The sequence below is a fragment of the Tiliqua scincoides genome, chromosome 1 (genome assembly GCF_035046505.1).
Source record: "Tiliqua scincoides isolate rTilSci1 chromosome 1, rTilSci1.hap2, whole genome shotgun sequence".
NCBI classification, from domain to species: Eukaryota; Metazoa; Chordata; class Lepidosauria; order Squamata; family Scincidae; genus Tiliqua; species Tiliqua scincoides.
The window spans coordinates 232,128,270-232,152,579 of record NC_089821.1 but is presented as its reverse complement, the minus strand read 5'-3'; the positions used below and the strand labels follow the sequence as shown (position 1 = coordinate 232,152,579).

The 24,310-nt window shown below is 43.9% G+C and overlaps 1 protein-coding gene across 4 annotated transcripts in view; it reads left to right on the top strand.

Annotated features, from left to right (window-relative positions):
* Nucleotides 1-183: 183 nt before the first annotated feature.
* The window catches only part of RGS7 (regulator of G protein signaling 7), a 180,802-nt gene continuing 156,675 nt past the window's right edge, over nt 184-24,310 (top strand). For 3 of the 4 annotated variants that reach the window (XM_066611476.1, XM_066611474.1, XM_066611477.1), the window contains exons 1-2: nt 184-251; nt 1,334-1,459. In XM_066611476.1, coding sequence (XP_066467573.1) covers nt 1,382-1,459 — 78 coding nt within the window. In that variant the 5' untranslated portion in view covers nt 184-251; nt 1,334-1,381. Of the gene's footprint in view, nt 252-637; nt 703-1,333; nt 1,460-24,310 lie in introns of those variants that run through there. The other variant, XM_066611475.1, reaches the window with a different exon arrangement.

Sequence of the window (24,310 nt, the reverse complement as noted above, 5' to 3'; positions counted from 1 at the left end):
CAGGCGGCCGCCTCGCTTCGCTCTCGGGGGGAGCTGCAGCCTGGGCTCCTGCAAAGCTCGGGGGGAGTCGCAGCGCTGGAGCGGCGGCGGCGAGGAGCCCTGGCCGCTCCGTGGAGGATGCGATGAGCGAGCCTCGCCTTCTGTCGTCTGCTGTTGGCTGACACAGACCGCGCCGGGGGTGGAGGGCGGGCGGGCAGCAGAGAAGCAGCGCCGCGGCTGCCGCCGTGCAGCGGGTGACCTTGGCCCAGGAGGTAACGCCCCGCAGGAGGTGGGGGGATCGGCGTCCCTCCGGCGCTGATTGCTGCTCGGGGCGTTTGCGCCACCTGCTCCTCCAGGCAGCGCCGAAGGGTCCGGGGAGGCGGCGGCGCTGGCGCTGTCCGCGGTGCTGAAATCACAGGCAGCGTCTCCGCGCTCACTGCAGGGCAGAGCCTGCCATTTGCTGGGGGAAGGCACAAGGCGCACGCACGCACGCACGCCTGGAGGGCTGCGGAAACGGAGCGAGGGGGAGAGGAGGGAAGGGAAGGGAGCGGGCGGAGGAGGGAGCGAGCAAGAGCCGCCGGCCCCGCTGCATCCAGAGTGTCTCAGCCCCAAGAAGAGCCAGACCATGCCCGGGCTGCTTCCGCGGAGCCGCTCAGCCCCTGGCAGCGCTCAGGGCCGTCCTTAGCTGGATCACCGCGTCCTGCTCCCACCTGCACGCCCAGAGTGAGGCACGGCGTGCTTTGTTAGTTGCCTCGGCGGAGCGACTGCTTACTGGGGGAGGAGGAGGAGAGTCTTTGGAGGGACCTTGCTAACGAAAGATGAAGCATGTGACTCTGTCTTGCAGCGGTGGACTTACTTGGGTGGTCTTTTTTTTTTTGCGTGCCTTAAGGTGTCTTTGTTTTGTGATGAGTTGAGGAAGTAGCTTCCTCTCGGAGGAAACAGTTAGTAAGGAATGGGGCTGATGTGCGGAAAGGGTGCGAAAGGTCACAGACTGGCCAGTTGTGTGTGTGTGTGTGGGGGGGGGGGGTATCTGTGGAAGCAATATTTGCTGGGGAGATGCCTGCTTCACACAGATTTTCTTCAGCACATTGGCAGTCTTTTCCAATGGCGATTCATTTAACTCAAAACAGGGTTAGTAATGTGTATGCCTGGCTTTTTTATATGTAGAGAAAAAAAAAATTCAAGGGGAATTACTTACTTTGTCCCAATGCACCCATGGGGGAAGGGGGTCACAGGGATTGGTTAAATCAGTACTCATATGTGCTCTGGGGAACAGAGTTAGTAAGCATCAGCATGGAAAGGAGATCTACAGAAATATCTTACTGAGCTCACGTCTGTTTTTTTTTTTTTACAGAGGCAATTTGTTCTGCAAAAGATTACCAGCAGATCAAACTGTTGAGGCATGGCACAAGGAAATAACTATGGACAGAGCAGCAATGGGGTGGCTGATGAATCCCCAAATATGCTGGTGTACAGAAAGGTAGGTCGCTTTTTCAGTTATCACATGGCATTTGGAAATGGCTTTGCTTGTGATTTCTTTTCCAGTCAGTGAAATGACTGTCTTCCAGTGCTGTAACATAACATTGTTGTGTAACAATTACTTGATGTTACTTCGTCAGCTGCTTAAATGTTTGCTGCCTAGTTTATTCCACTGTTGGATACAATGGGAGGAGGCAAAGCAGAGTTATGTAGAAACTCCTGATTGCAGCTGCTCCACAACCATTTTTAATGGCGTGAAAGGGTGCCAGCCTTTTGTTCCAACCTATCAACAACCTTCCTTGCGTGGTGGATTCATTTTCCTGAAAGTACTGGAGACGCATTCTCCCTTTCTCCTTGTACACTTCTAACTTATGATGGTCAGAACCTTTAAAGTAATTACTCAGTAATGATGAGATTTTCTGGTTTGAAATGGAAATTGTATGCAAAATGGTTTGAAATGAAAACTTATAGTATATATTATGAAGACTATGGCTAACTTGATACTATAATTGTTCTCAATTGAGAGTTCTCAGTTTGAACATCAACAATCTCCTTTATACTTGCTATAAAGAAAAAAGGTGATTTTATTGCAGACTAATTTTTTTGTTTTTTAAATAGAAGCAGTTTGGCTTGGGACAAGGACCCACATTTCCGAGAATTTCAAAACAATGCCCTTTTCAAAGGGGGAGGGCAAGATGTGTGGTTTTTCTTTGAAATGATTAGGATATATATAAGGCCAAAGCTATTGGGCAACTCCTATTCATTCCTCTTGAGTTTCAGTAGTGTTCTTAGTAGATTGTACTTACAAATAGATTTCCTAACACTACTGTTGTAATAGTGATGGCATTAATAAGCAAACTTCCAAGTGTTATGTATTAGTAATGAACATCTGTTGGATTAGAAATGTGGTACAGAGAGTTGAAGCAGATTTTGTTTTTGAAATGCTTCAAGCTCATAAGTGAATGGGAATTTCCCCGTGGACATGGGGTTTTTCCAATGTTTGAAAATAACTCTTTTTTGTTTCCTCTTCCTCTTTTGCTTTGATGTTTGGTGAGCTTTATTGTGTCAATTTATTTAAATTCAAACTTCAATGATCATATTCCTTCTTAATAAAAACATGAACATGGAAACACTAGTGCTAGATCACTAGTGTGATCATTGTTGCATATCTAAAGCTGCAATCGTAAAAATGCTCACAAGAAAGTCAATCCCATTGAACAAAGTAGGACTGTCTTCCAAGTTAAGATGCAGTTGTGAGGCACAAGCATTGAACATTAACACCCATTTAACAAATAAACCAAGTTTCGCGACGTATCCCTGAAATGTATTTATAAGTAGTTGCCCCCCCAAAATCTGTCTTTATCTTAACCCATTTTGCCCAACCCACAGGCGTACACATAGGCTGTACATGTTTTGCAAGCATGTGTGCAAACACAGAGCAAATAATATCCATTGGGCGCAATCCTAACCAACTTTCCAGCACTGACATAGCTGTGCCAACGTGGTGTGCACTGCATCCTGCAGTGGGGAGGCAGTCAAGGGGGCCTCCTCAAGGTAAGGACATGCTTGTTACCTTACCTTGGGGGCTGCATTGGGGCTAAGTCAGTGCTGGAAAGTTGGTTAGGATTGTGCCCATCATTGCCTAATTCTGAATGTTAAAGCATATTGTGATATACGAAATGGATGTATGCTTGTATGTGCAGATTATTATTTACTTTCCAAACCTTTATCAGATGAAGCAAACAGATCGTGGGAAAGTGAAGATTTTATAATCCATTTGTGTTTTATTGCATATCTTTAAAGATGGGGCTTATGGGAAGATTTTCCCCCCTCTAAATTCCACTATTTATTTAGCCTACTCACTCTTCTGTTTCATTGCTGAGTCTCAGGTCTGCCAGAAATGTGAATGCGTATTGAGAAGCAAAATTACAGAGATCATTTCTTAGGTATCTGTGTAAAATTCCCACCAATCACCATCATCTAGGTGTTTTGATATCTTTTTTTGCGGCTCACACTAGAATTGTTGTGTAATTGCTGAAGGCAGAAACTTTCTTGTTTCCCTTGTGAATGCCTCATGACATGCCTTAATATATATGTAGGTCCAGAAGTTTTCTACAGAATAGGCAGCAAAAGAAGGTCTTGTGGTCATGTTTATGTTTTTAAAACATTTGCAAGTAATTTTTGAAATTTGAAATTTTTGAAATTTGCAAGTAATTTCATGATGTGGTACAAATATGGTATTGCTGTTGGGATGTTGAGATGCAGGTACAATGCCTTTGTCAAGAACAGAATAGCGATGAAAGTCCTGAAATACATTTTATACAGAATGAGGCAGACTGAAGCAGGTAGAACTGCAAGTATAGGTGCATTTGTAATGTTCCCTCTTGTAAAATAAGTCCCTCCATGCAATAAACTTGCACATCAGAGTGAAAGATTTGCTGAGATCTCCCTACTGTGCTAGCTTACCACACATGGGACACTTTTTACATGGTGGAGGATTCAAAATTATGACCTTCACCTGCTTTCTGAAGTAGTACAGTTCAGAATCTTCCTCCCCCCCCCCTCATTTTGTGGCTCCTAAAGAACAAATCATTGCACTCTATATTATTGGGTTATTACAAATTTGCTGCATAATTTAACTCCTTCTATACAGCAAGAAATACCTGTTCTCTTTAGGTTCATAAGGGATTTTTAAAAATCTGCATGGAATCTAAATTTAAAATCCAAATCTACCTAAGTGAATTGCATTTAGTAAGAAAAATATGAGAGAAAATATCACATAATGCATCACATTACTAGAGTGCCTAATGGTGTAAGGCAGGCTAGGAGAGGATTTTTGCCATTGGAAGAACTCCTGCCTTGTAGAAAAATAGCAGAAAATTAGCTCCAAATCCCCCAAACTACTGCTGGCCGCATTCCTCCTTGATATATCCCTGGTAGCAGACGACAGTCCATAGGCTCTCACTCTGGACTGCAGTTGATGGGGTGGAGATTGTGTTGTTTTGAGGGAAGTGGACATAATTAACAGTATTTACTGCTCAACTAAAGCTACAACCTGATATAAACTTTCCTGGGCACAAGTCTCATTGAGTGGTAACAGAATGCAAATATCTTGTTGTGTTGAGTACTCCCAGAGCCATCTGATGGGATCAGTGTGAGATACAGGAAGCTGATCTGGATGGACCCTTGGTCCATCTTCTTAGGTTAATTTAATAGGACACTTCTGAGTAGATGTGTGCAGGGTTACACTTACATGAGCTGTCCAATTTCTTCTTCCTTCCCACAGGAGAAGGGAGCGTGAGCCCCTTGTTCAAAGAATTTGGATAGGAAGCTATTTGAAGATTACAAGACAACAAGATGCAAATTTGCTATTAACGTTGTATGAGCAAATCTGTGTGGAATACTAACAGCCCAAATCTAAGCTCCCTGGTACCACTGGGTGCAGCGGTGCCAAAATGGCTACTGCTGCATCCATTGGGGCCAGGGAGGTTGCTGGAGGTCTCTTCAAGGGAAGGGGACTTTTGTAATGGGGCTACTACATCTGCACCAGCAGACGAGAGAAGCCCCATGTTGGGTTTTGCAGGCTGACATGGGGGATAGGATCTGGTGGAGGATAGGATCTTTCCATGTATTTACTGTTTGGAAGACTTGCAATTGAGGGAGACCACTAGACTGTATTTCCCTACTTCCAGGCTATCTGGTGACCTTCTTTGCTGCCTGTCTGCTCCAGATACTTACCAGTCCTTGAACTTGAACATGTGCCATTCTGAGGATGACAAATGAGTTGTCATTTTTAGTTTTGTCCCTTGTATGTTCCTTTAGGAGGCCTTTACTTAATCTGAGACCCCTGCAGTTAGTGCTTTAGGTTCCTGCTGGGCTGACTAAAGCATTCTGTTTATGAAGAAGACAGGGAGTGAGCCCAATGATTTGCTGGCTTCTGATCTGTGCTGTCTCTGCCTTAGCCAAATAGCAGTATTTTCAAATAGCTGAGGAGTAAATGTAAAAATTCAGGGCATGCTATATGACTTGTGGGGGTTATAATGAAGTGCCAGTGAAGTATTTTCTAAAGATTGAACTTTTCAATTTGACAACAGTGTGGCAGTGATTTCTCTATATTAAACATCAGCTCAATTTCATTCTGAAAATCATTTGGAATCGATTCAGTTAATGGCAATTTTTAAGCCAATCCTTCCAGAAGTTTGTTGCTAATACTTGGGCTTTCCACAGTAGCCAAGGGATTTAAGATGGCTCCCATTCATGGAAAATAGATTTTGAGAGATCATTCAAAATGCAAACCAACTTATAAAATATTGATCCTTGTAACATATTTTAGAGTTTCAGCCATATTGCATTTGGCTGTCTCATGGTTGCTTAGTCAGCTTTTGGTCCATGGCAAGCTCCAAACTTGCAGGATCTGAGATAACCGGAAGGCAGGCCTGGGTATCATAATTGTAACAATGAACTTTATTGAATATTACTTTATTATATATAGTTTTCTCAAAATGTGGCAGAGATTAATTACGTATCTCCTTTTTATGGTAAGCATTAACATGAATTAAATGTGACTCGTGAGCTGAGAACATTTTTGAAACATTCAACATGTTCATCTTTAGAGGCCTGGTTCTCTATAGCAGAGGTCTCCAAACCCCGGCCCGGGGGCCAGATGCGGCCCACAGCGAGCCTCTATCCGGCCTGCGGCCAGCCTCTTGTCCCTGAAAGCCTCTGGCCCACTTGACTGAACATGACCAGAGCAGTGCTCTGATTGCATCTGGAGGGTGTTCTGAGGGCCGGAGAGGCTGAGTGAATGAGCCCACTCATTCGTTTATTCATTCATCTAAGTTCCATCTCTAATTTATTTATTTAAATTTTATATTTAAATTTTTTTCCGGCCCTCAGCATTGCGCCAGATATTTCATGCAGCCCTCTGGCCAAAAAGTTTGGAGACCCCTGCTCTATAGCAACATTATCTTGGAATATGATGTCATTAGGTCTAAAATTTCATAGATTTAAGCATCCAACTGGTAGCTGTATGGAAAGTAGCTCTATAAGGGTACAATACATAGGCTTCCCAAAGGTTTCACTAAGGGCCCAGTCCTGTCCAATTTTCCAGTTCTGGTGCAGTTGTGCCAGTGGGGTGTGTGCTGCATCCTGTGGTGGAGGGGCAGTCACTGGGGCCTTCTTAAACTATGTGCTCTCTTACTATAGGGCTGCATTGTGGCTACACCAGAGCTGGAAAGTTGGATAGGTTCGGGACCTTAGGCTGCAGTCCTATCCACACTTACTGAGGAATAAGCCCCATTGGCTATAATATACTTAATTCTGAGTAGACATGCATAGGATTGGGCTCTAACTTGGGAGCATACTAAGCTAAGGTGTTATTTAATCTGGACTATCTTCTATGAACAGTAGTGATTTGGGATACTGTGTTGTCTGTTTGTTGGTCTGATCTGATTTGATCCTGCTATCTGTGTGATAATACTAAGGGTCTCATTCTGTGAGCACACTGATTTGTGGCAGACAATCTATGAGGTCTGCTGTACAAGCAGTATTAATATCACGACCAGTATCATGCTTCAATATCATGACCTAACATATGATAGCAGTAAATTAAAACTAAAGAAATTATCTGCAGACCGGCAGTGGAGTGAGCAAAATGGTTCCCATTCAAATCTACACACTAAGTGTGAAGTCATTTAGTTTCAAAACTTCTGTGCGGACAAGGCAACTGAAAGTTAAAAGTGTTACTGTGCCGTATTGATAATACATTTGTTTGTTGGATCTGTTTTGTTCCCAAAATATACTTGTCTGCATTTTTAAAGACCCGAAAAAGGATTAATTTTGAACATATTTTTGCTGACATCATGTCTCTTTTCATTCAAAGTATATCTCTTCTATAACAGAAAGTCTAACAAGCTTACTAACAGAATTCAGCAGCTCCATAAATAGCTCATGGACTTGGTTTTTTTTTTTTTGTGTGTGTGTGTGTGTATGTAACTCTGAGAACTTCACTTCTGTGGTTCTGTTCCTATGCTGGGTGTATTGGTATACTGCATGGTTAGATTATTTTTAGGCTTTTATTAGCATTTGAGAACTGAAATAGATATCTAGGATTTTCCCCCAGAAAGGTTATGCCTTCATATCAACAAAATAATCTTGGAATGTGGAGAGAAGCCAAAGCTGTGCAGATGAGGGAATGTATCCCTTTCAGTTTTAATGATCTGTGCAGCTGTATGAATTGTCTGTTCTTCCTTTTAAGGATAACTGTGGTGAAAATCCCATTCCTCCCTTAATTTTTGCCTGTGTTTCACCTGATTTGGCCTATCTTATCACCTAAGGTGGGGCACTGTGACCTTGCAGCAACCTTGTCTTCCCCCCAACCAGACAATTTTATGTCAAATGGGTTGGTGAGCGCCACTTTTATGGAGAAATCCTCTGTAACAGCATGGGCTGAAATCATTGGCCTGGTTCACATGTGCATATATGTCACTTGCAGCCCAATCCAATCTAAGGCCCCCCTGCCATTGCAGCTGCATCAGTGGAGTGCAAGCTGCATCCCACGGAGGTGGGGGGCAGTCCCAGAGGCCTCCTCAAGATATGGGAGCATTTGTTCCCTTACCCACGACAAGTCTCTGCTGCCCCAATGGGTTTCCATGAATCTGCACCCGTGATTTTGCTGGCATAAGTCTGAGTGGACCTGGGGAGGTAGATCTAGGTTGGGAAGAGGGATAGGATATTGGTGGAGTTTTGCCACTGATAGTGAACAGTCTGTGTGAGGTGTTGTATCCTGATGGCCCAATGACTTCATGTTCCAATGATCAAGTGACAATCATGCATATACAGTCTGAAGTAATCTACAGATAATGTGCATTCTGCTATATTGCCAATGATCAATCACTTTCTACGACCAAGACTTTGGTTGGCTGTCAGGCTCCATGGCTTCATTTCACTCAGTATAGTTAGTCTTGTGTTATTAGACCAGGAATTTAATTCCATGTGGGTAAAATGAATTGTCACCCAGAATGTATGTCTGGTTGCCTAGAATATTAGTCTGGCAAACTGTTTCCTTGCATGCTAATGAGTCATAATTAGCCATAATTTAATCATCATGAAAATAAATGTTTGGTTTATAGTGCATTTGCATTTATAATAAAGTCGCTGTCTCAGCCAATTAATATCTCTTGGAACAATTGTTATCATGCAATATGCCATTCATGAGTTAAATTCCACCCCGATTGTATTCCTCCTTTTATGTACACAACTTAAAATAAAACTAGGCGTTCCTGGCTCTGAGACTTCATTTTCAGCAACAACACATCTGAACAAATATCAATCGAATTTAACTAGATGCTTTTTACGTATGCAGGTGTAGCTCTCATTCTTTTTTTTTTTCCTGACTGTACGTCCTGTTTTGATATATTGTATAATCAGATTGAATAAATGAATCATTGTTTCTGAAAACTGATGAACCAAAATAGCTGATCCATTTTTTCCCCACCAGCTTTCCTACATCCAGATTCCTAGAAATAATCAAAATTGCATTTGGTTCCTCCCTTACAAAGATTACCTTTGGATGGATTACCTTTGGATGTTACTTTAAATCTATATATTTAACACAGTATAGGATTGCAGCCATAGTTATATTTCTAAAGAGGAACTGCTATGAATAAAAGGCCACAGAACCAAGATAGGGCCATAATCCAACAAGGAATCTCAAGGCTTAGGCATGTCTAGAAAAATATTTGACTGTTTTTGCCATCAAATGGCAGGTCCTTGTGTTGCATCACTCCTATTGAAACTTCGATTTGGCACAAGGAGTTGTTCTTTGGATCTCAAAAGCTCAACATTCCCTTGGGCTTGTGGAACTAGTTGTGTGGTTCTTTACATCCAGATGATGGTCTCTCTCTCTCTCTCTCTCTCTCTCTCTCTCTCTCTCTCTCTCTTAGTGTCAGTTTTTTGGTATATGGCCAAGCCATTTTCAGAAACTGTAAATAGTTTGTGGAGTTCTATTTTTTAAAAATTGTGGTCCAAAGTTCTAAAGACCATGCTGGGTAGCATCCTGACTAGCACTTGTGCCACAGAGAGCTCCCTACATGACAGGAAGAACCTTGCATGAGCTTAACGTTCCTTCCATTCATGGAGGGAACTTCTGTTTCAGAGGAAGCTTCAGTTCTTAGAGGGAGATCTTGACAGTGGAAGCATTAGCCGGGGTGATACCCTATACTGTGTTTTCAAAATAGATTGAAAGGTTGAATTTCAATAGATTGGAAATGCTTATGAACATAACCACTGCTGGGTTATGTTATGGTCCATCTAGCAGAGCACTGTGTTTTCAGCAGTCAATCTCTTGGGACTCATAAGCAGAGCATGACCATAATGACCACCCCCTCTTGTTTGTCCCCAGTGTCATGTATCCAGCAGTGTACTGCTTCTACACATTGAAGCTTCTCCATGTAGGCTGTGAGGATGTTGGAGGTCTCCTTGGGGTAAGGGTATTTAGCTGATGCAAATCCAGAAGCCCAGTGTAACGCCAGTGTAGCTGGTGCAATTCCAAGCAGCCCATGTAGTGCTCCGAGACCCGAGCATTGGGGTTAGAATCTGGTGTGCACTGCCACACATGATCTTGCCTCCTCCCATGCCCAATCTGCCCCTTGTTCTGCCCTCCCCCACCCAGAAACTCCCCCCACCCCAGGACACCCTCCCGCCACCTTTTTCACCCCCTGCACCACCTGGTACAAACCTACCTGCTCAGGATAGGGATCCAGCACGGTTGACCCAGCATGTGCCTCTGGTCAGCCCAGCCAGCTCTCCTGTTTGTGCAAACATGCTTTATGGCACATTTGTGACACTTGAGAGCTGGTGCAGGGGGCCTGCACTAGCACCTCGTATCATTTAGATTGGGTTGCCCATTTCTGTAGTTCTTATGTAAAATATAAGACAGTTATATTTTATCTGCCTTGAGATGGGGTACACACACAGTCCAATCCTAACTTGTTCTGGAGTGGGCAGGCCAACATACCTGCGCTTGTGTAGGTGGGCAGGCCAACATACCTGGAAACTTGTGTATCCAGCACAAGTTTCAGGCAGCCAGAGGCTCAGCCAGGGACAAGGAAAAATGTTTCCCCTCACCCCGGGGAGAATCACTGCAGTCCCAATGGGGCTACTTGGATCCACACCACCTCTGGAGATGGCGCAAGTTCCGGGACTGCCTTGGGTCATCCAGGAACACGGTCAGGATCCGGCATAACTGTTGGGTCCTGGCCCTGCCTCCTGCTGTCCACCCACTTGCTCCTGGGAACGCCTGCCGCCTGCCCCGAAATGTCTCCCTCCTGCCTCCTCCCTGCCCTCCCCAAGCCCCTTCAGACCCCCGTGCCAGCCTGGAAAGGCCCCACTGTAGCTGGATCCAGCAGGGGGAGGCCAACACAAGTGCTTGAGCCAACTTCCCTGCAGTTGCGTCATTGTGAAAGTGCCTTATGGCATTTTCGCAACGCTTCTGTGCTGGCACAAGGGACTTGTGTCGGCCCTAGTCATATTTGGATTGAGCCCACAGTATTTCAAATGTGGCTGCCCCAAAGATTTACATCATGGTACATTGAGACTTGTCCATGTGGATTTTCTCAGAAGTAAATCCCATTGATTTCAAACAATTCCAATTAAGCATGCACAGAATTGTTGGCCTTGTTACTTAGTTGTATGACATCTGAGTGACACACATTTTAGAAATAGTCACGTGTATGTTAGCAGAATACAAACAAAGGAATTTTGCAGAGAAAAGGCAACTTAACATTTTATAGTTCTGGTTTGTAGAGCATATCAGTCTAGAGTCCTTTCAAACCAGTCTGTGTTTACCTCTCTATGAGGCATTTGCTTAATGCACAGCAATGCAATCTCTCTCTCCCCCCTCCCTCTCATTAATATTGAAGGATATGGTATGGATGATCAAGGTTTATGTAACAAGCAGTTTCCTCTAGTTCTTAAATAAACCTGACTCAAAGCTTCAGTAAACGAGAAGGCCTGGTATCTGTGCTCTGAGTCATGGCGTACAGCTCTTATGGAATTTCAAGATTGATCTCAAAGTGCAGCTCAAGATGTCTGCCAACAACAATCACAGCTCTTTGCTTATAGCAATGCTGTATTTGTACATTACTCTGATTTTTTCCCCAGCTGTATTTTTCCCACCAGCCACATGCACACACTTTTTTTAACCTCCAATTTTTATTTTTAAAATAGGTTACCAAGCCTTTCCCCTCTACATAAGAGGCTTCCAAGGTGGGCTTCCAAGTATATAAATGAGCAATCAAAACACACTGATGTCTCTAATGACTTCTGCATCTACAAAAGTTGAAGTGTTATTAGCCAGACTATTATTTCCCTGCTTCTAGGCCTTGAAACGAAGGCATAATTTTCCTGTAATCTTAGCTCTATATATTAATGGTGCAAAGCTCCATATTCAGGATCATAAATATTTAGTAAGTTGTACTGTGAACATTTTCCTGGTGTAGAAGCCACGCACTGTAGCTATGTGACATTAAAAAGAGCCCAGCTTTTGCTATGTAATTTGAACTTCAATTTTACAGTACAGAATCCAAGAATCAATGTTTTTGAATATTAATTCAAAATATTCAAAAAGGTTTGGTCACTGAAAGAGAAAGAACATGGCTGTTAGCATAGAAAAATAGAATGACATTTTGATAAGGAAGAAATAAGTAGTTAAGCAATATTTTTTTAAACCTGGATAGCACTGTTTTTTGGATTCTTAAATTTATAGCTGCTTCAATTCAAGTGGCAAATTTGTTAGGAGCTTGTTGTACATTTATGAGTGCAATTTTGATACCAGTTACGTCAAGCGCTCTGCGTGAGTTCTCTGTATTTTAATGAGACGTATGCACAAACATAATGCATCATGAGAGACAGGACTGTACCCTTAAAATATAGCTTGATCTTATAGATAATGTAGAATAGAGCATAGAGCTTAGTACCAGAGTCTTAATGACAAGAGCATCATCTTGATGGAGGAAGTGGGAAGTCAGTGGGAATTAGTGTAGAATCTTAATGCTGATCAAAGCAATTCTGTCTTCCAAGTGCAGAAATTATTATTATTATTATTATTATTATTATTATTATTATTATTATTATTATTATTATTATTATTACTATTATCCAGGACATCTAGTCCTTCCCGAGTCCTTCCCCTTTTTATCTTATTTTTATATTAAAAATATCGTCACAAAATGTAAGCTGTTCCCAGTAAAGCTGCTTTTGCAGTTGATTGATTGATGAATTGCAGTTGACTGACGCAGTTGGTTGATTTCTGTGGTCCCTGTGCTGTTCAGGTGCTCTTCAAGGTGTTTTGGAATAGCACCGTGGGCCCCATTCGCCACTGAGATCACTTGGGTCTTCTTTTGCCACAGCTGTTCAATTTCTATTTGTAAATCTTTGTATTTTGTTGTTTTCCCCAGTTCTTTTTCTTCTACTTCGCTATCACCTGGTATTGCTATATCAGTGATTTTGACTTGTTTTTTCTTTCATCTCAGCTATAGTTATGCTGGTGTATTGTGCAACAGATGTTTGTCTGTAGTTGGAGATTCCATAATATTTTGGCATCTTCAACGTTTTTGTGTTCCCACCAGTTTTTGGTTGCAGGTAGCTTGTATTTTTTACAGATGTTCCATTGTATCATTATTGCTACCTTGTCATTCCTTTGTTTGTAGTTCATTGTGCAATTTTTTTACAGGTCATCCTAATCTTTAATTAGGTCATCCATTGTTTCATCTGTTTCTTTACAGAGATGGTACTTGCTGTTGGTATTTTTTCTATTTTCATTTTTATTGCATTTGTTCTTAATGTCTAGCCATTATTAGACCCTCTGTTTCTTTCTTCAAGTTGCCTTTTTTGAGCCACTGCCAGGTCTTGGTGATGTTTGTTTTTCCAGTAATGTCTCACAAATATATACAGTGGCTTATTTTCTCACTAAACAAATGGTTCTCTGTTCCATAAGGGACATAACCTTAAAACCCATTTTTTAGTCTAGTTGTATTGTTGAGAACACACACACACACACACACACACACACACACACACACAGGAAAAGATGCTATGCTGGAATAAATAGGGACAGTTCTTCTCAATATATCACTTAAGTTAGCAGGGATCACAGACATTTTGTAACTTTAGATCAGGGGTTCCCAAACCCTGGCCCGGGGGCCATTTGTGGCCCTTGGGGACTCCCAATCCGGCCTGTGGGGAGCCCCCAGTCTCCAATGAGCCTCTGGCCCTCCAGAGACTTGCTGGAGCCCATGCTGGCCCAATGCAACTGCTCTCAGCATGAGGGCAACTGTTCAACCTCTTGTGTGAGCTGTGGATGAATGCATCTGTGGATTCATCTGTGGATGAATGCATCTGTGATGCAGCAGCAGCAGTGAAGGAAAGGCTGACCTTGCTTTGTGCAAGGCCTTCTATAGGACTTGAGCTGTTGCAAACCCTTCATTCATTCATATAAGTTCAATCTCTAATATATTCATTTATGTAAAATTATGTAAATATATTCAAATTTGAAATGTAAATTAATTCTTTTTCTTCCTGGTCCCTGACACTGTGTCAGAGAGATGTTGTGGCCCTCCTCTCAAAAAGTTTGAACACCCCTGCTTTAGATAAATATCTTTTGATATTGACATGCTGTGTTAAGGACTGCTGGTCTCCCTCAGTAAGATGTGCCTGATATTTCCTGACTCTGCAAAGTTATTGTGCGTATAAAATTAGCACTAAATTCAGCAAGCAGAAGCTAAAGTGTTTATATGACTTGCAGTTTACATCCTAGTAATAAACACTACAATGCAGTGAGCTAATGCATAGATTTTTTCACTGCAAATATTGAACACATAAAGTTGCTGTCCAGGGAGACAGATCATTGATCCTTGTTGTTTTAAATTGACTAGCAGCAGCTCACCAGAATGGGGTAGTGCAACTTGGAAAACTATCTCTGCACGCACACTGGTGCAGAAGAAACTTGTGCAGCCTCTTCAAACATTGAGGGGGGTGGAGTTCCAGTTTTATTGAAAGAGTTTGCATGAATGAAGGCGCTCCTTCATTTGTACAGTTCCTCAAGCTGGAGGACCTGTAGTTGGTGGGACAGGCAGTTGGAATTCTGGGATGCAGTAATTTGGAGTGGAGAAGTAGTGGGTAGGGAAAAGGCCATTCCTCTGCTGCTGTGTTCCATATTACTTAATCCCACATTTGTTCTTCTTTAGAAATAGCAGGTAGGTGCGTTGTCAGATTAATGTGGATTCTGGAACCTTCTTAGAGTAATGGGTTTGTATTACCTACCCTTGAATTTTTAGGATAGCTCATTTATCGCTATGTTCTCATCTAGGAACTCGTGAACCCTCAATTTAAGAGATCAACAGGCTTCAGAAATAATAGATGTTGTCTGTTTTTTTAAACACTAGTCCTATAGGTTTTGCCGATTCCATAAATGCATTTGGAGTTAGTGGACTTGGAACATTAATGGACCTCACTTCCTCCTATTAGTCTGTCAAATCAATGATTCATTGTACTTTTCTGCAGAATCTTCCAGTCAAACCTTCCTGGGTCATACTGCTTTTCACATATTGCAGCCTACAGGTAGGAAAATCAGAGGTTTTCCTACTTCTGTCCAAAACTCCTTGCGCATATGAAAACATGAAAATAGTATAACAAAGGGACAGGCTGTATTCACCTCTCTGGCATGCTGATTTTCTATGTACATAGAATTTTGGGGATGGGGCATTCAAACCAGCAATTTCCATTTTCTGCCTCAAGTTGCACAATTCAAGAAAAATTCAATGGGCTCCACTGGCGTAGCTAGAGGGGGCGCGGCGCACTAAGTTTTGCAGGGAGCTTCCCTGCAGCATGCAAGCAGCTTCTCCCCCTCCCCTTGGGAGCCATTAGCCATTAGCCAAAGTGGAGGGGAGGATGCTGCAGGGAGGCTCCCTGCAAAACTTAGTGCCCCCCCCCCCCGCTCTAGCTATGCCTGTGATTGGTTCTATGCAAACTGGCCCTGAAGATCTTGGGATTCTGCTGTGAGACTCCCATGAATGTCAGTGGCAACTGTGTGACAAAAGCCCATGAGATGTGGAGAAACTGCATTCTTTGCTGTCATTGTTCCTTCCTGTATCTTTATCTCCCTCAAATTCCCCTGTGAGAAATGACAGGGGGAAAAGCTGCAGGATTCAAGACCCACAGTACAGACCCATCTGTGAAAGCCAGATGGCATCTGCAGCCATTCTTCTAACAATTTGATTCCTTTCTCCCTCCCCTTCCATTTCTTCAAAATCATTGAGGGGAAGCTCATTTGCTGAAACAGCAAATACAAGGAAGATACTACTGGCTACTGTACTAATGGAACAATAGCTTGTGTTTTCCCTCCCTCACCCCACTCATTCTCCTATTCCTAGAGATGCTGTGCTTAGCAAAGTTTTCTTCAGCAGGGCCTTGTAAAACATACTTTAAGGCTGCAGTTCTATGCATATGTACCTGGGAGTACAGGCCATTGAATACAGTGGAACTTTCCTCTGAGTAAGCATGCACAGCATTGAACTTGTAAGATAGTCACAGAGAAAAATCATCCATATTATGTCCCTCAATCTAGGGTCTGCGTTCTTGACCTGGCTTTATATTTTCATGAGTTGTGAATTTTGTTAAAGAAAGAAATCCAGAACATGGATTTCATGGAAAGGAATCCAGGCTGAAATCCTATACACATTTACCTAGGAGTAAGTCCTGTTGAACTTCTGAGTAGACAGGCGTGGGCCTGTGCTATAAGTGACAACTATGATTTGATGGCTTTTCAGAATTGCAGACTAAGAAATGTTATGCAAAAGACATTGGTGACCACTGCTTGTAGAGCGGTTACATTTTTGTATCCTCATGGCAAAACTTTGGCGATACATGTGGAGTCAAATGTTCTTCCAAATAATGCAGGAGCGGTTTGTTGTCTCCCTGATGGGACATACAAATATCCCAACTGAAGCTTAGTATGAGTGGCTAGAAATGGTCACATCCTGTGCAGTTCATGGCAGTGGTAGTTTCCTTCCCCTGCTCATGGCAATAGCTGCTTCCTGTATCTCACATGTTCATGTTTGCCGGAATTAATTTGTTTCTAGAAGCAAATGCCCTGATGCAGCCAGGGACTGTGTGTGCATTGAAGCAGGCTTTTAGATGTATATTCCTGTCTGGATGGGGAATTGTCTAAGTCACCCTTTTTAGCCCGGGACCCACTTCTGAGAATGACAATCTGTCTGGGGCCCACTGGAAGTGATGTCAGCAACCTGGAAGTGATGTCATTGCCAGAAATGACATCATCAAACAGGAAGTGACATCACTGTGGCATCAGAGCCGGAAGTGATGTCATCAAGCAGGATGTACTTGAATAAAGACCAAGAAAGACAGTATATAAATACCTGTATTATTATTATTATTATTATTATTATTAGTTCTTGCCTAGAAACTCAAACTGTAAATGACAAGAGACAGTATTCCAGCCCAGAAGCTTCTTCCAATTCTCCCTGCCCTCGCTACCATTGCTATCAAGCAAAAAATAAAACTACATCTGGAACAAAATATTTGTGTATTTATTTACTACTGTTTTTATTTCTGTCTTTATTTACAAAATCTCAAGCTACTTCTTGTATTGCGCTTGAAACTAACGAACACTGATGTGGCTATTGATACTGTGCTCAGCACTAGCCAGAAACAAGTGCACCCTACTCATGCACCTCAATCCAAGAAGTAGCTTGAGTTTTTGTAAATAAAGGAAATAAAAAAGTAGTATCCCCCTCAAAAGGAAGATAAGCAGGAGCGCTTCCCCTCATCTTCCCCAAGCCTAAGCATGTCTACTCAGAATTGACTCCCATTATTGGCAATGGGGCTTACTACCAGGTAAGAGTAGACAGAATTGCAGCCTAAGCAAGAAGTAAGAAGAGGGGAAGGGTGCACATCAGAGAAGCAGCTGGGGGAGCAGCACTCTCCCTGGATGCTCCCCCGTCCACACATGCCAGGCTTACCCTCCCCCGTCCCCCCCTCCTGGCTGCTATCTTGGCAGCCAGGCAACCAGGGATCCTCCCTCACCCCAGCAAAGGTATAAAGAGAGGACGTGCTAGCCAGGGCAGGAGAGGATCGCGGCTTCCAGGCGATTTCAGAGAGGGAGAGAGGTCGTAATGCAGAGGATGAGAATGGCAGTGGGGTGGTGGTGGCAGTGATGCTGCTTTCAAGGCAGGCTCACAAGAGGGGAGATCACGCGGGTCTGCCTCTACTCACCCAAGCCCTGTGTTCAGGTCTCCGCCTACATTCTCCAGCCCAGTCCAGCTGTGGGGGGAGGGGGGAGAGCTGCTCTGTCTTGCAACCCTGAGGCAGGCCGTCCCATCAAGGCAGCCAAGCTGACAAAGGTTGGTGGGGAGAAGCCTGGCTGGCTCGTCCACATCTCTCCCGGTCCTTCTTTGCCTGCAATCCAAGCCTGCACTCCGCAATTGGCCCCCCTGAGGGAAGCCTGCAAGTGCACAGGAGGGTCCAGCTGGAAGGCGGCAGCATGCTTTCTGGGGAAAAGCGGCATGCTGCTTTCTTTGCACATGTGCAATCCGCTCTTAGTTACGTCCTAATGCTGGAAAGCTTAAAATGGCAATGCCCAGGCTTTGCCCACTTGCAAAATGGCGCTGCCTAGGTCTTCTGCCATCTTCCAAGATGGCTGCCGCCAGCTTCTCGCTACCCACCAGAAATCGGATCACGGCCCACCAAGTGGGTCCCAACCCAAAGTTTGAGAACCACTGGTTTAAGTCAATAGCTGATGGTTGTGCAATTCCCCAGCTCCATCCACTGGCCAGGTCTAGGCACGCGACTTGGATCAGCTGATAACATTCATTTCATTTTCTCTGCATGCTATATAAATGTGTGGGGCAAAGCAATTCACATTCCACGGAGGTCAAAGGCAAATCCCCTTGTACCACCACCGTTGGGATGAACTGATGTTATGACCATCTCCGCCCAGCCACCCGCTGAACATGGCTGAATTCCCATTTCAGTCTTAAGTCTAATAATCAGGGCCTTACGTTGTTTTAACTGGTCACCTCAGTGCTTTGCTGAGATTTTAGCAGGCTCTGTAGCCGATTGCTGCAAGTGTCGCTCCTTCTGCAGATGCTTTTGCTTTCAATCGGCAAGAGTCGATGTTTTCCACATGTCGGTGGTTCCTTTGGCATCAGAAGAAACCATCTCAAATGCTTTGTGTCGTTTTCAGTGTATGCCGTACTTCATTAATATCCTTCAGAAATGTTGTGTTAAGATATCTGGTATTTTCATAGCCGAGGCTCAATCTTTTGAGCAACTCCACTGCAAACAGTTATCTTGCTAATGATATCATTCCGCTGATGATCAGACTTCTCTTGTGCCAACTCTTTCTAAGGATTGTTATGAGGGATAGGCATTCAGAACTCTGATTTGAAAATCCAGCTATGGGGAAAGAGAAGAAAACAATGTGAAGGTATTAGACGACACAGAGTCGGGCCATTAGTGGGTCTAGCTGTTGTCTACAGTCTGATGATGGTTGTCCCAGAGTCTTGCCCGTCCCTATTTGGAGGTGCTGAGAACACAATCTGGGATCTTCTGCAGACAAGGCTTCTCTCGGTCACTGAACTGGTAGGCTCTCCCCTACATGGACTAGCAACTCAATCCTACCTAAACTTCCCTGCGCCAATGCAGTGACACAGGCATGGTCTATGCTACATCCCACAGGGGAGTTTAGCAGGCAGAAAGCCTCAGGGTAAGAGGACTTGTTCTACAAATTGTAAGTTCTATTGAGTTCAGTGGGACTGACTTCCAAGTAAGTATGCACTGAGATGCCAGCTATGGGTGATCCACTGGCCTCCCCAATGCGGGGCCCTCCAAAATACAGGACCCAATTTGAAGGCATTGGGCAAATCACCGTAAGGCCAGGCATGATGTCTCCCCAGTTTTAAATCATAAGTCTGCACATGTAACCAGATAGATACAAGGAATTATGCATATCTTAGGAGGTTACTTTCCATCTATTGGTTTCGGTTGCAATCTTTGTCATGACACCATCACCTGTGCAGCAGGTTGGCTCCATTTGCTTGAATGAGCTGACCTGGCTTCTTTCCAAGGTGGCTGTAGTTCTCACTGTGGTACTCTGTTTATATTCTATGCTCTGCAGTTGTCTTCTGCACAACCACACCTCTGTCAGATAGATGGCAAGTGCAATGTGAAAGCATCTTTACTTTTATCAATCTTTTTGTTTCCAAAGAAAGAGTTGGGCTGTGAACTTAACCCAATCTATGTGCCTTTTCTATGGTGGTGCTGATATTATGGAACCCTCTCCCAACTGAGTTGAGATCTATGCCCTCCCTCTTGGCCTTCTGTTGGGGACTAAAACTTTTAAAACGTAGGTTAACAAACCCACTTAACTTTTTGTTACTCTTTCTTTTCCTCTGTTTGACTAGGGGTCTAGTGTTTTTTTGTGTGTGGGTTTTTAAGAATGGTTTTATTTGTTGTATTTTTAAATGCTGTTTTACTGCCATTTGTTCTTATGATAGTTTGTGATTGTAAGCTGCCCTGGTGCCCCATTGTTGGGGAGTGGGGGAAGAAGGCAGAATATACTTTATATCTTCTGTTGTTGGCAACCTTCAGTCTCGAAAGACTATGGTATCGCGCTCTGAAAGGTGGTTTTGGAACAGCGTCTAGTGTGGCTGAAAAGGCCAATCCGGGAGTGACAATCCCTTCCACACCGGGAGCAAGTGCAGTCTGTCCCTGGTCTGTCTCCCTGGCTATGGGCCTTCCTTCTTTGCCTCTTTGCCTCAGACTGCTGGCAAAGTGTCTCTTCAAACTGGGAAAGGCCATGCTGCACAGCCTGCCTCCAAGCGGGCCGCTCAGAGGCCAGGGTTTCCCACTTGTTGAGGTCCATCCCTAAGGCCTTCAGCTCCCTCTTGCAGATGTCCTTGTATCGCAGCTGTGGTCTACCTGTAGGGCGCTTTCCTTGCACGAGTTCTCCATAGAGGAGATCCTTTGGGATCCGGCCATCATCCATTCTCACGACATGACCGAGCCAACGCAGGCGTCTCTGTTTCAGCAGTGCATACATGCTAGGGATTCCAGCACGTTCCAGGACTGTGTTGTTAGGAACTTTGTCCTGCCAGGTGATGCCGAGAATGCGTCAGTTTCCTCTCCTGTTGTGAGCGAAGAGACAAATGGGGTGCAGGGGGGAGGGGGAAGAGAGGGGTTTGTGGGTATCTGGAAATTGGAGAGGGAGCTGTGGTGAGACAAAAGGGATGCAGGGGGGAGGGGGAAGAGAGGGGATTGTGGGTGTCTGGTATATCTTCTACATAAGTACATATGTCAACATTTGAACCTCAACATCTGCAGTGTTTGAGACAATACCCACTGAGGGTAGCAAAAATGGATCCCATGCTTCCTCAGATTAGCCCATGGCAAACAGAAAATAAAAACATGAATTCTATGGAAGAAGAACATGAAGAAGGATAACCATTACCAGTAATTTGTTCTATGTTGTAAGATGTAGGTGAAGCAGCTGTATGACACATGTCAATAGTTCTTAAGCAGCAGATGAATTAAGAGCTGGTTATGGACCACTGTAATTTGCTTTTTTGAAAAGGCTGAATGTCCAACTGTCACTGCAAGGAAAAAGAAATGTTCATGTTGATTTAATAAATTAATCTCATTGTCAGTCTGCTGGTAGTAGTGGGGGCTGAGGTACGCAGGAGCCGTCTCATGAAGTGGAATGCCATGTTGTCTCTCGGTAAGAAGGGGCAGCATAGCCAGAGTTGTGCTTTGCTGTTTGTGCCCAATGCAATAACAGACATGGAGGAAGAGCTCAGTACCAAAGTTCCAAAGCCACACATGGAGAAGTGTTACTATAACATAATCCCACTGTGTTCCTTGAACCACTTGCAGGGGAGCACTGTCACCACCAGTGCAATGGTGAGAGAGAAGTGTGCTTTCCTCTCCTGCTTGGGGACTTCCGAGGGGCAGATATTGAGCCTCTGTGGGAGACAGAACCTGGATTGATGGACCTTGGGCCAGTTGCGGCAGGGCTTATCTTAGGTTCTTATGCACATCCTAACCTGCCTCTACACAAACCCCCCTTTCCAATATGATTGGATCAAACTATCACTACTATTACTGTAGGGGGGAGGTCAGGGGATGGTGACCATCCTTCTCCCTAGGATTTGTACAGGTGATGGGCTAGTAAGCTTTTGTACTGATGTGCGTTCGTCTGATGTTTCAGGAGTCTCGTGAACACCATTAGGTTGATCTTCTTCCTCTCCTTCACTGGTTTATGGGAAGGAACACTCCACCAGCTGCATTGATGCTAATATCTGTTTGAACTCATTAGTCAAGCAGTTTGCATGGCTTTTTTTTTTTTTTTAAATCTGCCATCTTCCTTTGACCCTCTTTTTATCGGTTTCTTGATAACACAGCAGATTGTCGGTTGGCAACCTTCAGTCTCAAAAGACTATGGTATAAGCCTACAGTGCCTGGTATTCCCAGGCGGTCTCCCAGAGATTAGTATTTTGGAAATGCATTAGTGTCACTCTAGGGCCAATCTACAGGGAATACTCTTTAAATGTTTTGTATTTGTTAAAAATATTTGCGCAAGAGATGCACAATCTGGAGCAAAATCATGGTGGGGCACAGTATTAGAGCTTCCTATCCCTGCTTCGATTTCCTTCAAGATCACACGGTCTTGCGTATACTAATCAGAACATTGGTTTGGTTAAAACATTTAGGGCCCAATCCTGTGTGTGTCTACTTGGAAGTAAGTCCCATTATAGTCAATGGGGCTTACTCCCAAGTAAGTATGGATAGGATTGCAGCCTTAAAGAGCTAGTTCATCTACTGTATTGCAATATATAGTTTGGCCCTTAGGGTGTAGCTCTCTCTATCCCAAAAGACATAGCACAAAGCAGGGAAATTTAGTCTTCCCTCAAAACATTTTAATCATTGCAGCACTTCATTCCTGGGCAGCTCCATTTCCTTTTCATTCCCATAATAGTCCCCAGCTTTTGTAGTTAAATTGAACAATTCCCCTGATTGTCTGGGGTTCCAGAGGAAGAAAGCAAAAGGGCTTTTTATCTCCTGGCCTTACAAGTTGATTTCCTTTGCCGAGGCTTCTCAGTTCTCATCACTAGACAAACGATGGGAATATTCTCTGATGTCGAGTTAATGCACTACATCTATTTTTGGTCTCTGTTTCAGAAAAGGGTGGTAGATAGGATTGCATTGTACAGCTTTTGCTACCTAGAATTTGCCTTCAAAACAGAGCTGTTACGAGTTGTAAGGACACGGGAAGGTCAGGTACATGGACAAATACTGATGGTACCATCAACCCAAAGTGAGCCCCTGTTGGATAGGAAGTCTGGAGGCCATGTCAAGGCAAATTTAGGCAATACGTCGGAATGCGGAGTCATTTTCCCCGATGCTGCTGGCTGTTGTAATTTAATCTGCCTCCTCAGTCAATAAATTATGCTGGGAGGCAGAAGCAACTCCTTATTCCTGGTTCTCCAGAATGCTCAGAAACAGCCAAGGCCTCTCCAATCTGCAGTGATGGTTATCTGACTTCAGTTATTTCCTGGTTTGGCCTGGGAAGGGGGTAAACTCTTGCAGGTAAACTCTGTGAGCCTTGATCTTTCAAGCTTTCTCTGAACCATCTTGGAAAGCCTTTGAGCTTTTCCCACAAATGCTTGGTAAAACTGAACAAATTACAAGACAAGCCAGAAGCAGCTCATTCACCGCCGTGCTATAGATGCAGGTTATGAATGAATGAATGAATGAATGAATGAATGAATAGCAACAGGTGACTCAGAGAGAAAGGTCAGAGTCTGAAGGTTTACATGGCCGAGTGACATTTCAGTGGCTGTGTTTCACCTCACACTGAGTTAGCACATGGCAGTATTGTCTTCTGGCTAGCTGTATTGGTGGCACCAAAGTGCAGCAGAAATTGGCTCCCTCTTCTGGTGAACTTCCATGGTGGTGCGAGGAAGCAAAGGGCCCTTCAATCTTGTTGCAAGAGTCTCCATTCAAGAGACTTCTGATGCCTGACAGTCTCAGTGTAATGTGCAGCTTGGCTGCCAGCTCACTATTGCTCTTTGAACGGCCTGTGGTTTGTAAATGTTTGAATTAAATTACACTGTAAAGTCGAGAAGAGTACTGTAGTATTAAACACCCTGCAAGCACACCTGCCATACAAAAAAGGCTCTGCAGTAGTAATTGAACTTCTAAGAGGATGTGGAATGGAATGCCAATTTAGTTGCCTTGGCAGAAAAGGCTGTTTGGTTGTACCCCAGCTACTGGGCATCATAAAATCCAGAGATAAAATAGAGATAAAATACATAAGACAGACTGAAAGCATCTATACTTGTGTGAATATATGACTGCCATAAAGATGACAGACAACATTCTTTTTTCTGCACTATCTCAGAAGATCAAAAAGTTCCTTTCTAGTCAGGCTTGATACCTCCTAGTGCAGTGGTTCTCAAACAGGGGCATCGCGATGCCCCAGCCAGAGAGGCCTGGCCTCTGCAGGGAGGCAGTGACACGATTGCCAGAATGTGCCATGGTTGAGGGGCACAGGTGCTTGCTTTGATTTAGGATGCAGGCTCCTGGGGATGTGGGGAGCCCCACGCCAGCCTCCGCAGGACCCCCTAAAGTGTGCCGTCACTCAGAATAATGATTGTGACCTGGTTTTTGGTCACAAAACCAGAAGTGGGTCACAATCATTTTCACAGTTTGCGTGCTTCGGGGGGCCCTGCGGAGGCTGGCGTGGGGCTCCCTGCACCCCTGGGAGCCTGCTCTATCC